Consider the following 14,825-nt stretch of genomic DNA (forward strand, 5'->3'; position numbering starts at 1 on the left):
ATACTGCATTGAAGTCAATGCGGAATTACAAGTGAGCTTAATGGTAAACATTTGAGGTGTGCAATGGGCCTGAGCATATGTGTGAGAAGCACAAACATCTGCTGATATTTAGTGGCCATTTGTTAGACCTGAAACTTGGTGGAAGTACACCTTTGCTTTTCTTTCTGTTCAAATATTCTTTTTCACAGACAAGTTTTTGGTATTAAGCATAAATTGCATCAGTGAAAACTCTTGCTGACCTATGTGACCACTTTCAGTTACTCTCAAGATTCCCAGTGTGCCTGACTAACCCAGTGATTCTCAACCAGGGTGCCATGAGATCCTTTCAGGGGTGTTGCAGGGTGTCACACGTTGTTAGCACTATTAGGTGTGCAAACATGATTCACAATATTAAACCAGAGATTTCATTGGTTCAGTGTTAAAATCATTCCTACCCATTGTGGGCTTTCTGAGTTTTCTGCAACAGAAGAATTGCTCTAGTATTTTTCTGTAGTAAAAAATTGAGTGAAAATTAAAAGTTGATATTTTCTATGGGGTGCCTTGAGTCAAAAAGTTTGAGATCCACGCTGTAGCCTTTAGATGGGTACTGACCGTGAGTGACCAATTTCTTTGAAGTCTGTTGTGCAGTTTTTTTATGGATATGGGTGGATATTCATTCACAGCAGTACAAATGCTTCAACACATTGTAGCACTACAAAAATAGAGTACTGTGGGGCATAGAGATGTTCAATGTCTCTGGTTGATGAGCTGCAAAAGTAGCAATAGCTACTCTGCAAAAGGGCAGTAGCAGGCTGCTCTTTTTCTCCTCTCATCCCCCTGGGGGAGCCTGTCACTGAGCCTCATCACTGATAGCTTGCTGTCTCCAACAGGCTGTCCATGACCAGCAGCTCTTCCTGGCATTCCTGTTCTGGTAATGCCAGCTCTTCTTGTGCCATCACCACCACAGGAACAGGGGTTCTTCCTGGTGTCTCTGCTGGGGCCCGTGGCAGGTGGAAGAGCTGCCCTGGCCCCTGTGGGAAGAGTGGCTCTTTCCAGTGTTCCTGCACTGGCAGTAGCAACTCTGCTTACTGCTGCTACCACAGGAACATAAAATCTTCCAGCTGTTCCTGTAGAGGCTGTGGCAGATGAAAGCAAATGACCACCTCTTCCCTCTGACACCACCATCAGAACACTAACAATAGCTAATACTTTCACAGCAGTGGCACCTGTTCCCTCTGGCTCTGCCACCAGACCACTGGCAGCAGCTGACGCACTCTTAGGAGTGATGGTAGTAGTAGCTGTTCTCACCAGGATTGCCACCTCTGGAGCAAAAGCAACAGGTGATCTGGGCTTTTTGATAGCTTGTCTTGATGGGCTGTCAGGTAGCCATTCACTATCCCTCCCGTTTGGAGGAGGGGAGAGGTAGAGTGGAGAACTGTTGGATGCTGGGGAGGTTTGTAACAATACATGTAAATAGACATTCATTACATGTGGCACTACAAAACTCCAGTACAAAAAAGTTTCTTTCCAAAAGAGGAATGTTTTAGTGGTAGATCTGTCACTTCTGTTGTGCTACAGACAGTGTGCATATCTGTATGCTAGCTTTCATAGCACTATGAAGGTATCAGTACTGCTACAAATGTAAAGCTTGTTCAGGGCCTAAGGCTGGTGTTAATGAGAATCACCATCATAGCATTCTTTGCTCTCTGACTCTCAGCAGAAGTGATTTTGCTAACGCTGCTTTCATTTCTTTTAAAACTAGAGCGAGATGCCTTTGACACTTTGTTTGATCATGCTCCGGACAAACTCAATGTAGTGAAAAAGGTAAAAGATTTTCTACTTCAGTTTTCTATTGTGACGTTTCTATGGTGACATTATCTACTCTGGTTTGTAAGCAGAACTTTTCCAGCAAAAGTCTTCAAAACTAGAAAATAATTGTAGACTGCATCAGAGAAACATGCCCTCCAAACCTTTCCCTTCAAAATCATACCCTAAGGCTAGGGACAGAAATTATACATAACCTGGTATAAGTGATCAGAAACTGGTTCAAATCTTGAACACAACAGAACTTCAATGCATATAAACTGCTTTCAAAATGACTGAAACTGGTATAAAATAAACCTGGATGGATGTAGTATCAGACTTAACTGTTATAGGTTTATTGAGCTGTCCCAGATCCTTTTTGGATTCAAGTTAACTCTCAGTTCCCCAGCATCCCAGGATGCTTTGCATCTCCCCCTGGGTGAGCAGGCTAGCTTTGGCCCAAGGTGTCTGCTCCAGGTGACCCTGCAAGCATGCTCTAGAACCCCCTAGCTTCTGGCCTGAGCCACTGCAGGCATGTGGCTGCACTTTCGGAATCAAAAGTGAATGTCTGTTTGCTTGCTTATCAGTTCAATCTATGCAGCTTAAACTAACCTGTGAAGATTGAATTGATTCAGCCTTGGGCTTTTTTAATGCCTATACTTAGCCTAAGTGCCAACCTTTGACTTAATCAGTTGTTCACTGAAATCAAATTGACTCCCTCTAGCTTCACATGAGCTTGGATCATACCCTTGTTTCAACGTTCACTTTTCCATGTGGTGCTACTAGGTAAGCATAAATGGTGGTAGTCCCCTGGATAAGTATCAAGTGTCTGATCTTAGCTTCAAAGCAGTGAGGCTCTTTCATTGTTGGAGAAATGTTCTCCATGTTTGCTGTGGCTGTCAGAAGTAGATATGCATGCTGATATTCACTAACTGTGTCAGCAAGCAGTGTGTACATGCATGCGCAGTTAAACAGAATTAAAAAAAAGTTTCTGATATCTTTGCCTTAGTTTGCTTTCATCAGACTATCAACAGTGCTGTTCTGATTAAAGTCAATTGCCGTAATCTCTTGAGTCCAGTCTCTGTCTTCAGATCACAATATAGCACTGTCCATTGACCTTTTTGTCCAGCCCTTCACATGTTCTTTTGTGACAGGCTCAGGAAAGAGGTAAGGAAACCACTAATCTAGGCCAGCCTTTGTTAGTATTCCCTTCCAGAAGAGAACTGGCAAAGAAAATACTTTTAATTATTTCTATACCACTGTTAACCTATTTTAGCAAAATAGATAGAGATCACAACTGAAATTTGCTGCTTTACTTATGTTTACTTATAAAACAGAGTATGTGTGTTCCAGCACAGAATAATATTTTTAAAGCAAGCAACAAAAGAGATGGCCTTTTTTACTAGTTTAAAACTACTTTGAAAGCATTTTTTTAAATTGCTTGTTCCATGTAGAAATATTTTAAGGAAATCATTAGATGGTTAATACATATTTACAGTATTAATATTCATCTGCCAGTGGACAGAAGTTCAAGATCTTACTGGTCAGTGCCTCTCACAATAGAAATCCAAGTCTGAGTATTGTAATGTGCTTATTTACTTGGATATACCCTTTGTGGAATTGAGATGGATGCAAACAGCCCACAGAGAATCTCTTCTTATGCATAGGAATTAAAAAAAAACAAACAGTGTTCTTTTCCATGTAGCATTTCAGGAGCTGACTCTAATTAAAGAGATTAACACAGAAGGCAAATTTTGCTACTACTTTTCACAGCTTCCCCAGAGAATTGTGCAAAAAAAAAATTCATGATAACAGCACTTCTTCCAAAACGAAAAGGAGTAACTTATACAATGTAGATTAGTGCCATAATAGCATCTTGGAATGGTGGTGGTAAATTACGCTGTTACATACCTTTTAATTTATACATATTTTATTGTTGCACATGAGTAAATTATATATTGTAAGAGTTAGACTGAAAAAGGTTAAAATGCTGTATTTTTGATAGCTTGGCAAGCTTGTCACTACCACAAAATCATCAGCTCTAATTTCTAACCTGATTGATCTTTGTGTTCTCTTCCTTCACAGTCTCTGATCACCTTTGTGAACAAACACCTAAATAAGCTGAATTTGGAAGTGACAGAATTAGAAACACAGGTAGGAGGAGCTTTGTACCAGGAAATACATTGCATGATAAAAATGACAAACTTGAGCCCTGATTCAGCAAACTCTTATGCGTGTGCTTAACTATGCATATGAGTGTACTTTCAAATGAACTACCTGCATGCACAAAGTCCTGCATGTGTGAAATGGGTTGTTTGGAGCATCAGGGCCTTATCTTATAGGTAATTTTAATTTGCAGCAGTATTTGCTCCCTTTACCCATAGTTACACGCAAGACTTGTAACAAATACTTCTGGTACTTTATAACCCAATTTGAGAAGAGGTGGTCTTCAATATTAAATGCATTTGTGCTAGTAATGTGGTTAGACTTCTGACCAGTTTTTTTCTGAACGATCATGAAAAACATCTCTAGAACATCATTTCATGTACATGAAATTATGGCTGGTGTCTGTGTTGTCTCTTGTGAGTGTGTGTGAATTAAGGGTGTTGCTCTGGACCAGAATAAGATTCCAGTTGAGTCAGTAGCTGTGACATATGGCCATCTCTAGGTTGGTGTGCACTGTAGACTGTAGTGCAGTGTATAGTACTTAGGCTAACTCAGGTACTGGAAGAAATCTAGCTACAGCAGAACAGCACTCTGTAGGCTAATGTTGGTTGCAGTTTTGTCTGCATATGTGCCTTTCAGTAGGATAAATTAGCCAATGGCTAGATTTCTGTCAGTACATGAGCTAGCCCAGGTACTCATAGTGTCTCTTTTTGCATTGTAGAGCCCTATGTGTTTAACCCACATAAGACACGGGGTTCCTTGGAAACACTGTTATCTAGCCCAGGCAAGCATGAGTTTTATGAGCATGGGAATATGCTTTGTTCACTCACCTTGCATAATTCTAACTGCAGCTTTCTAGTGATAGAAAAAGATTCTGTACAAAACTGTGTTTGCTGACTTTTTGAAAGCCTTGAAGCAAGGCAAGGGAGTAAACTTACTTTCTTTCATAAATGTTTGACAGAAGGGTGGTGCTGCATGGTCTAGGTTCCTAGGATGTCAGCATGCAAATTGCAGCTGCTGACCACTGCCAATTTTCCTCCCTGCCATTAACTGCTGCCAGTTCCCCTTGCCAGTGGGAAATGGAGGCTGAAATAGGGGGAAAGAGAGGGTGCAAAAGTTGTAGATCCTGCTACAGTGGGGTGTAAACCCATAAAGCTTGGAAAACACTGGCCTAGGGAACTGATTATGGGGCATGGAATGTTTCATCTGGGCTTATGTTAATATTGATCATTTGCTGATTAATTAATATTCTGTGGCCTTTGTGAAGTGAATTAGTTGGGTATCTGCATGCACCAGTGATTAATGAGGTGATGAATACTCAAACAACCCTTTTCCCACAAAGAGACAGGGAAGTTTTCCTGATTGCTTTGTATGCAAGATCATATTTATAAATATAGCTCTTTGATCTCCAGGGGATATTATATCCAGTTCTGAAAGGTACAGAGAAATATAAACTATACTAGAAAGTAGGCCAGAAAAGGTTAGAATATGTGGAAGTATTGATCATCTGGAACACCCTGCTATTTTAGGAATTAATCTCGAGTCTTGGAACTCTTACCATTGTATTTAGTTAAGTCAGTTGCTTCAAAGGCATCTGCTGTACAAGGTGGTCAGGGTTCAGTAGGATTTTTATACTTTGGAAGATAGGTATGACACTATTATGTATGAAAAGTTTACTAAATCACACAGAATTTTGATCCCTTTGAACTACTGTTCACTGTGATCTATGGGATGCCTTTCTAAAAAGGCCTATATGAGTGAAATGTGTTTAGATTCTGTGGTAACCTGGTATATATCTATACTACTGTATATCTACACTATATTTATGTCAGAGGATGGACTAGATTACCTTTGAGGTCATTTTCAATTCTGTGATTCTACTGCCCCTTACCTGGGGGAACTAGTCTTGTTCAAAATATAAAGGAACAAATGGTAATGAGAAGTTTGTTGATTTTCATCCCCTGCCCCTCACTCTGGGAAGTTTGACACCTTGCTGGCATATGTGCCATAAACCTGGGACAACTATTAGGAGGTTCTCTTTCTGCTCTAGTAGTAGAGTCCCATCCCATAGCATACCACGTTTTTTGGTGCTGGTGATAGTCAGGGGTTCTGTAGTGAATTACTACATTGCTTTGCCAGGCCATATTATTTCTGATCAAAAGTTTGGGATAGGTCCCAGAGGTTGTTTATTTTGAGAATGGGAATGTCCAGTACAGTGTATTTTGAAATATACAGTAGACTAAACAAAGACAAGCAGGAATAGTTTTGCTGTTCTGTGACATTTTTCAAGACACTGGAAATTGTTCTTTTTCACTGGAACAAACTCAAGGCCTTTTAGAGATTTTTCTATGAGAAAGAGAGCAGGAAAGACCTCCACCACCAAATAGCCAGTAACCCACTCAAATTATTGCCTTGAGCCTCAGCCTTGCACATCCTAAGTGAATAGTATTTGCTGGAATTTCCATTTATGATCAGAGATGGTGACAAATTACTTTTTTGTCCTCTGGATTGTGAGGGTCCCCCCAACCACGCTTGTTTCATATTGGGATGAATCCACTGAGAAAACTTAGAGACAGGCCTTGCCTTGCCCCACTGTGGGATAGCCCCAGGTTGCCCAGCGAGTAGCATGCTCACACACTGTATGGGAGAACAATTTCCAGTTCAAGGCTCTGCCTGCTCCAGAATAGGGACTCAAGACTCAGACAGATGTATGTCTTCAGCAGCAGGGTGTTGGCTATTCAGTCTGTCTTAGCTTCTCTTGTTGAAGCTGTGCCACTTCGCAGAAATAATGCAAGGCTGGCGCTCCCATGTACCTGAGTGGTGCAACCACTGGGGTGCAGTTTTAGACTCACTGGCTCAGTGGACACTTTTTAAAATACTTTAATATTCATTGAATCAGATTCTGATTCAGACCAGGAACATAAACCTTGATTTCTTACATCCCTGATCAACTGGGTATTGGCTTCTCAGGTGAATCAGAATGAATTTTTCCTGTTAGACCCAGTCTACCTTATATAAATGAAGTATAGTATTAATTGGAGCAGGTACTTGAATGTCATTCTCTATATGTCATTCTCTGTATATCCCTATGCACAAGAACATATAGTAGGATGTAAAACAAGGAAAATGCTAAGAGTACAAAGAGTTTTGGATTTTTGGGGGGTATAATTTCCTTTTTAAATTGCATTTTACAATTGCATTTCCTATTATGAATGTAGCAGATAGTTTAAGTCTTTAGGTGGCTCAAAAGGTCTCTGTGGAGGGACAAAGGGACTTCTCCCAGGTCCAAGATCACCACTTGCATGATTTTTAAATAAAATAACTAACTGGATCCAAAGAACAAGCACTTAGTTGTCCTCAGTGGAAATGACAACAGCCATGAAATATAAGCATGATGGTTGAACAAGAAGAAAAAGGAAAATGGTGAGGGATCTAAAGGTTTCTGAGGCATATGCAGTAAATCCCTCCACTCTTCTGAAAGGGGTAAAAAGCAGATGGTCAGATGTCTCTAAACTAATCTGTGTAGTGGTGCTAGTAGCAGTAAACTGCTTGGGGTTAGTTAAGGCCTTGTTACATGATTCTTGTGGGTGGCTCCTGGAGCTCTTAACCCCTGGATTTTCCACACATTAACACTTGAAACTAGCTTGAAGCACTTCTTAGGCAGCTCAAAATTATGCCATTCCAGGGTAAGATTATGTCTGATCGTGTTATCCAGCTCATGTTACGCTATGGTATTGCTACTCTAGGCTACACCTTAGTGTAAACACACCATCTGCCCCCCATCTTCCGCACTGGCCCAGAGAGGGTTCATGGCCTTCCCTAGCACCCTAAATCCCTGCTTACTGCCCCTCCCTCTCGATCCCCCAGTTTACTTGTGGCTGTGTCTGCTGTCTGTCCTGAGTGAGCAGGCAAGGAGGGGTGAAACTGTTGCTGCCATTGCTGCTGTCTGGGCTGGGCTCAGTCCAGAGAAGAGCAGCAGTGGGAGTGGGGCAGGCAGGTTCATTTTTCCTTGGCTGCTCCCCTGGGACAGACAGTGGGGGCAATAAGGGGGAGTGCTTGGGTGGGGGGTGGGGGAACTAGGAGGGACAGGGGTGAGACCAGAATGGGAGGGAGAGTATTCTTAACTTTAAGTTCTCAAGGCCCCTGCTGGGCTGAATGTGTGACTGCTCCAAGCTTGAGCTAGCACTAATACCCATCAACATCTGTGTGGCTCACAGTGTAAGGTGCAGCAACACCCTTATTCTTTGTTTTGGTTTCCCTCCTTGCTTGCAAATCCTTGTTCAAAACCAGATGCCTCCATTTGAAAATATCAACAGAATTTCTGTTTTAGTTTGCAGATGGTGTTTATTTGGTATTGCTTATGGGCCTCCTGGAAGACTATTTTGTTCCACTCCACAACTTCTATTTAACGCCTGAAAGTTTTGATCAGAAGGTGAGTAGAAATTCTAATTTGTGCTCTTTCCACATCCTGTGTTTCATCCATTGGCTCTTATCTTTTCATGCCCAATTAAGCCAGACCTCAGCAGTATCCTTCTTTCAAAAGCTATAATGAGTGCATCTTTGGTATAACATTTGATGGTTACTAAAAGCTGCACTTTCAAGGTTGTCTGCAAAAATGGGGTGTAAAGCCTGGTAACTGAATGACCCCAGTAGTGTAGCTAAGATTGAGATTCAGCAGACTATCACCTAAATACTTATTTTAGAAGATAAAAATAGAACTGGTGATGCTCAGTACAACTGCAGTAAGATGATGTCTAACAATGGAATATCCCAAAGAGTATTGAATAATAAACCTTTGTATTTTTATACAAAAAATACCCAGGTCCTTTAATTCCCAGGTCCTTATTTCTGGTTCCTGGTTCCTTTTTCAAAGCTTCTTATTAATGAATTACACATTCTATTGAGAGAATTTCATTGGCTATGAATATTTACCAAATAATATGTAAATTAATATCCTGCATCCACCATGCCTGTCTGTGTACCACCAGGGGACTCTCCTCTGACCAGAGTCTTGTGCAGTTCAAAGCGTGGCCTGATTGACATCCCCCCATGCACACTGTAATAAGTATATGGACTTGAATAAGGAATTCTTTTCAGCTGGAATTAGAGATGGAAACCTTTCTTAGCTCCCCTTCCCCCCTCCACACCATGACTCTTTGCCACTGGGGCCTCTCCCAGACATCTCTGACTAGAATCTTGCCTGGCCCAAAGTGCTGTTTGTTCATCCCAGGCTGCCAATTCACAGCTCCCCATGCACACTATACTAAGTATATGGGCTTGAATAAGGAACTGGTTTTTGGGCTGGGATGACAACTAGAAATCCTTCCTGGGCCAGCCCACATGGTCAGGGGTGTCCAGGTGAGTCCCCAGTGCCAGAGGTATGGCATAGTGTGGCCCTAGCTATGGATTGTAAGAGCCATATATATTAGTGCATGGGGAGGGCAGAGATGCACCCAGCTCTGGGGTGTAATGACTACATATAACAGTGTATGGGAAGAGCTGAGATACACCCCAGAGCTGGGTGCAACGGCTACATGTAACATTTCATTACAGCCCTCACCATACACTGTTATACATGGCCATTACACTCCAGAGCTGGGCCATCTTGCACAAAGCCTCTGTGGCATTGGAGGACTCTCCTGGACAACTCTGACCAGAGAATTGCCTGGCCCAAAGTCCAGTGTGTTCATGCGAGGCTGCCAACTGACAGCCCCTCTATGCCTGCTGTACTAAGTATATGGGCTTGAATAAGGAACTGGCTTTTGGGTTTAGAATACAGATTGAAATCCTTTTTGGGTCATCTGACACCATGCCTGTGTGCCACTGGGGGACTCTCCTGGACGCTCCTGACCAGAGTCTTGCTTGGCCCAAAACACAGCTTGGCCATGCCAGGCTGTCAACTGACAGCACCACAGCCACGGTGCTAGGTATATGGACCCAAATAAGGAACTGGATTTAGGACTGGCAGTATGGCTAGAAATCATTCTTGGGCCACCCCATGGCATACCTCTGTGGCACTGGAGGACTCTCCTGGACACCTCTGGCCAGAGTCTTGCCCAGCTGAAACCGCAGTTTGTGCTTGCCAGGCTGCCAACTGACAGTCCCCCCATGCCCACTGTAGTAAGTATATGGGCTCAAATAAGCAATTTCTTTTGGGCTAGTATTAGAGATGGAAATCCTTCTTGGACTACCCCATGCCATGCCTCTGGTTTTTCTGGTTTTCCTGAAATTGGGCTGTTTTTTGGGCTGGGATTACAGCTGGAAATTCTCCCTGCTCAAGCCCATATGGTCAGGGGTGTCCAAGAGAGTCCCTCAGTGCCACAGAGGCATGGCATGGGGTAGCCCTAGCTCTCTGCTGTAATAGCCACATATAACAGTGCATGGGAATGGCAGATATGCACCCAGCTGTGAGATGTAACAGCTACATATAAGCATGTATGGGGAGGGCTGAGATACACCCCAGAGCTGGGTGCAACGGCCCCATATAACAGTTTAGCACAGTACAGGCCCTTCACTCCTGATCTGCAGCCCCTTACCCTCCTAGGAGTAGCATGAGGTGGGTCCCAGAGGGACCAAAGGCCAGAATTACGGGTGGCAGCTCAGGTTCTTTATGACCTCCCTGTGGCACGAAGCCAGGCAATTTGGTGTGCTGACAGCACATGGAGGATCCCAGAGTCACTAGAGCCTGGAACTGTAGGTAGCAGCCCAGGTATTGATAGTTCCGTGGTACAGCTTTTGCCTGCCACATAGGAGACCTGGGTTTGATTCCCAGCTAGGGCACCAGAGGATTGAGTTGCCTGTAAAAGGGAATCCCCACTGGGGAGGGGGGTTCCCCTCACCTTGTTTACCCTGCCCCACTGGGGTGCCTGCACCTCAAATTTTGTGGGATCTGTGCCTCATATTTTGGGAAACTCTGCATCTTACATTTTGTGAACCCTGCACTTCAAGTCTATTGATTTGTCTTTGTTATATGTGTATGTTCACCTAAAATCCCTTTGACTCCCCTCTGCTCCCCTGGTCCTCCCCACCACCCCCAGGTGCATGGACCATGGTTCCATTACCTCCCAGGGCCCCCTTGCCTCCCGCATATATGTTATATTTCACCCTGTTCTTTCCCTATTAAACCCGTATATGGTTAAGTTCCAATTGGTCTTGGCTTTACTTTATTGGGGATAGGAGGAGAGCTGCTCCCCCATAAGTGGCTACCCCTCCAATAGCACACTAACACCTGCTAAATCCCTTCAACTGGAGAGGGGAGTACCTCATCTGAGTACCACCTGGGTTACATTTACCACCTAGATTACATTTACCACCTGGGTTACATCTACCCTCCGAGCCCTGCCAGTCCCCCTCTCTCCTGACCTGCCCCACTGGCTCATGTGGTGCCTCTCACTTGCAACCCACAGTCCCCTTCCCACCCAGCCCTGCCAGTTTCCCTCCTGAACTGCCCCCCACCCTTCAGTCCAGCTGGTGGCCCTCACTCCTGACCCACAGCTCCTGAACCACAGGGGAACAAAAACCGCACCAAGTTTAAAAACCCAGGGAACTGCCTATGTCCTTAGACCAATACTGCTACAACCAAAAACCCAGTCCAACAAAAAGTAATTTTAATTAACCTGAGTCTTGAACTGCCTGACCCATAACAATTTCATCTTTTCCACAAAGTGCATGTGAACACGGGGAACAATTTTTCAGGAATCCAAAAAAGTTGTATTTTTCATTGATCTAAACCTTGAACTAAATCACCAGTAAAAATTTGCAAGATTAACCCCTGGAGTCTTGTTGCAGCATTGCAATAAAAAGTCAGTGGATTTCCATGGCTTACCGAGTGAACTCAAGTGGGCCCTGGTGGTGAAAGTGTTGCAAAGCAGGGCAAATTCCATTTTCAGTCTTAAGTCAGATCCATGTTGAAATTTTAAAATGATAAAAAACCTCATGAAAGAAATTCAGGAGCTAAAAATAAAACATGTCAGAGGTATTTTAGATTACCCCCCTCGGATGATAAAATCAGCTGATAATGTAGATACATAGACTCAATTGAGCTAGCTTAATGTTGATTTTTGTCAGGTGGATACAGGAAAAGTATAACATGTTAACAGGAGAGGTGTAGCGTGAACAAGTGCCCATAAAATGTAGGCCCCATCCTGCATCAAGCTCCATGTGGGCAGTGTAGAGGACAAAGCCCTGTTTGAAGTAAGATGGCCCAGAGACCTGCAAGGGACTATGGCTGAGCAGAATCATGACAGTCATGTCCTGAAGAGTGGTGATTGATTGAAGTGGAAAGACAGTGCTCTGGGAGACCCAGGGGAAGGGTCTAACCTGGCATTTTCAGACATTTTTGTTTGGGAAGGTGAAAATTAGGGTAAGTTGTTATATATCAGGGCTGCTCAACTGGTATGCCACAGACTGCATGCACGGGGTTAATTTTGTGGTTCCCAGACCTCCACTCAACCACTACTCCCACCACTGCCCTGTCTTCCACAGCAGCTGGGGTCTCTGGGTCCCACTCCCAGGGGGCAGCACAGTGTAGGTCATGGTGCAGTGAGGGAGTGTTATACAAACTGCCAATTGCTTAAATCACAAGCGAGACTTTATAAAGGGGGAAAAGGCAGAATGCCACGTTTATTGATTACATGAGTTAGACATAGAGGTTCTGGCACACCATCCATACAAACGCACACAAATCATCATGCACATCATCACACACAGGCATACATACACACAAAACAATCATTCCATGCATGCAAACAGACACCAGATATAGTTACCATCAATAGTTGCTCAATGTTAACACGGGGTGGCCAACCCCATGATCACTGAGTAGCTGAGGAGTTGAAACTGATGACAATGGTGAAGAGATAGCCGGAGTGAGGTGAGATGCAGACACGTCTGTGCTCTGGAAGGAAGACAGAAGATTTCTCGCCTAAATTGGCATAATTTGTGTTCTCTTTATATATGATTTTTAGTCTCTGTTTTCACTTCTTGTGGTTTTTCCATGCTTAATCTGTGTTCTTAGCAGCTGCTTCACATCCGTCTTCTTATCTTACATTGAGGTCACTTTAGTTGTAAAGATGGGTCTCAGCCTTGAAGTTTTCTTGTTGCTCACATGGCAGCATTTCTTCTGCTGTCTCCTTTGTGCCCTCAAGCTTCAAAGGGATTCTTCAGTTGTTTATTAGTTAGTTACTGGCTGGTAGTTTACACCTCTGGGGCCTTGTTGCTTACATAAACAATTACATCTTCTTTTCTCATGTAAACTCCCATTCACTCTTCACTCACCCCTTGCCCATATCTCTCTCATGCCCAGGACATACAAAGTTCATTCACTTGTGTCAAGCTGGAAGCATTATAGAATAGAGTCAAGCAGCTACTTTTTAAAAGACAGAAATTAAATCATGCTACATGATTAAATCATACATTCATGCTAGATTTAACTATACTATATAAAAAAAGTTTAACTAAATGCTACAAATGTTATAGGAACCTATGACCAGGTAGCTGATATTATTGTAGGCTAGATACCAGAGAAGGGGGAGCCTGTGTAGCATGTGGTTCCTAGTTGCTTAGAAGTTGAACCACCTTGTTATACATGAAAATCCCAGATGAGCTGAGATGTAAGGATAGGGTGATATTTGCCATCCAGCTCTGAGGAGCCTATTCCAGATATAAGGGGTGGCTTGCACTTCCTGGCTCAGTGCTAGGCCCGCATGCATTCCTGTGTACTTTGGCATCTTCCAGAGTTGGTGATGACATAAGATGCTTGCAGCAAAAGAAGATGCACATGGTACAGGATGACCATTACTATGATGCAGAAAATTGACTAACCCTATTATAGCAAACATCCTCTTTCAGTTAACTTTACTTGTGATCCCTTGGCAGTTTGCTATAAAGAGGTTGTACTGTATTTACACTCTGTCTCATCTCTGAGTGTTCTGTGCCTAGCACCTTGGGTTCCATCCTAGTCATGCTGCATTTGGAAGATCAACTGTAAATAATAAAAACTCCCTTTCCCCCCTCAGGGAGCTTTCATATGGGAACATAGTGCATGCTGGCATATTGAATTGGAGCAGGAGCTTGCTGCAGCATGGAATGACACATTAGTAAAGGTACAGGAACTGGGTACTTTTAAAGACGTGATACTGAATACGTTTACTTCCTGCTGACTTAATTGGGTTTTAATGCTGCTCAGCACCCACCAGGAGGAATACAGCTCTTTAAAGGATGGGCTATAGCTTTGTGACTTGTCTTTGATAGATATTGTTCAATTTCACTAGATTTGATGATATTAACTTAACAAGGGGAAGAGTATGTAACAGCAGGCTCTGATTGTGTTTGTCTAAACCACCCTGGCTTGTGTAGTCAGTGTTGATCCTGCCGTGAACAGTTATGTGGGTTTTGCTGACTCACTTGGGTAAGTGACTATGGGTAGTTGCTGTATGTAGATGTGTGGGAGGTTGGAGTGGCTCCCTGAAGAGAGAGGATCAGGATGTGGCCAGAACAATCTAACAGGAACCCCAGTGAGGCACCAAGAATAGGGATAAGATTAGAGAAAATCTGTTACTTTATTAACGCAGCTGAGAAATGCTAGATATTGGACTCTTTATCCTGTTGTTTCATATGTACAGCAGTTGGGAGAAGAGGTGTGTTTTACTGCTTCATAGCAGCCCTTCATAGTATGGTTTATCGTCCCATGTTTTTTCCTTCTTGTGGCTTAAATCTTCCTAAATAAAGCTATAGGATGCCTGCCTATGTTACCATACCTAGCATTTCACAGCTGCAGAAGATGCCTCTAATGATGGAGTCATAGGCTAGGGTTTATTACACATAAACCAGTTTAAGAGATCAGAAACTGATTTAAACCTGTAACAGAACATCAGAAC

General features: G+C 43.1%; 1 protein-coding gene across 4 annotated transcripts in view; it reads left to right on the forward strand.

Annotated features, from left to right (window-relative positions):
• Positions 1–14,825, forward strand: part of PARVB (parvin beta) — a 115,603-nt gene that overhangs the window by 78,762 nt on the left and 22,016 nt on the right. For 3 of the 4 annotated variants that reach the window (XM_090043770.1, XM_090043773.1, XM_090043771.1), the window contains exons 9-12: positions 1,742–1,803; positions 3,868–3,936; positions 8,279–8,380; positions 13,965–14,051. In XM_090043770.1, coding sequence (XP_089899896.1) covers positions 1,742–1,803; positions 3,868–3,936; positions 8,279–8,380; positions 13,965–14,051 — 320 coding nt within the window. The remainder of the gene's footprint in view (positions 1–1,741; positions 1,804–3,867; positions 3,937–8,278; positions 8,381–13,964; positions 14,052–14,825) is intronic. The other variant, XM_090043772.1, reaches the window with a different exon arrangement.

Source organism: Crocodylus siamensis, chromosome 4, assembly GCF_052110815.1.
Source record: "Crocodylus siamensis isolate JL-2025a chromosome 4, ASM5211081v1, whole genome shotgun sequence".
NCBI classification, from domain to species: domain Eukaryota; kingdom Metazoa; phylum Chordata; order Crocodylia; family Crocodylidae; genus Crocodylus; species Crocodylus siamensis.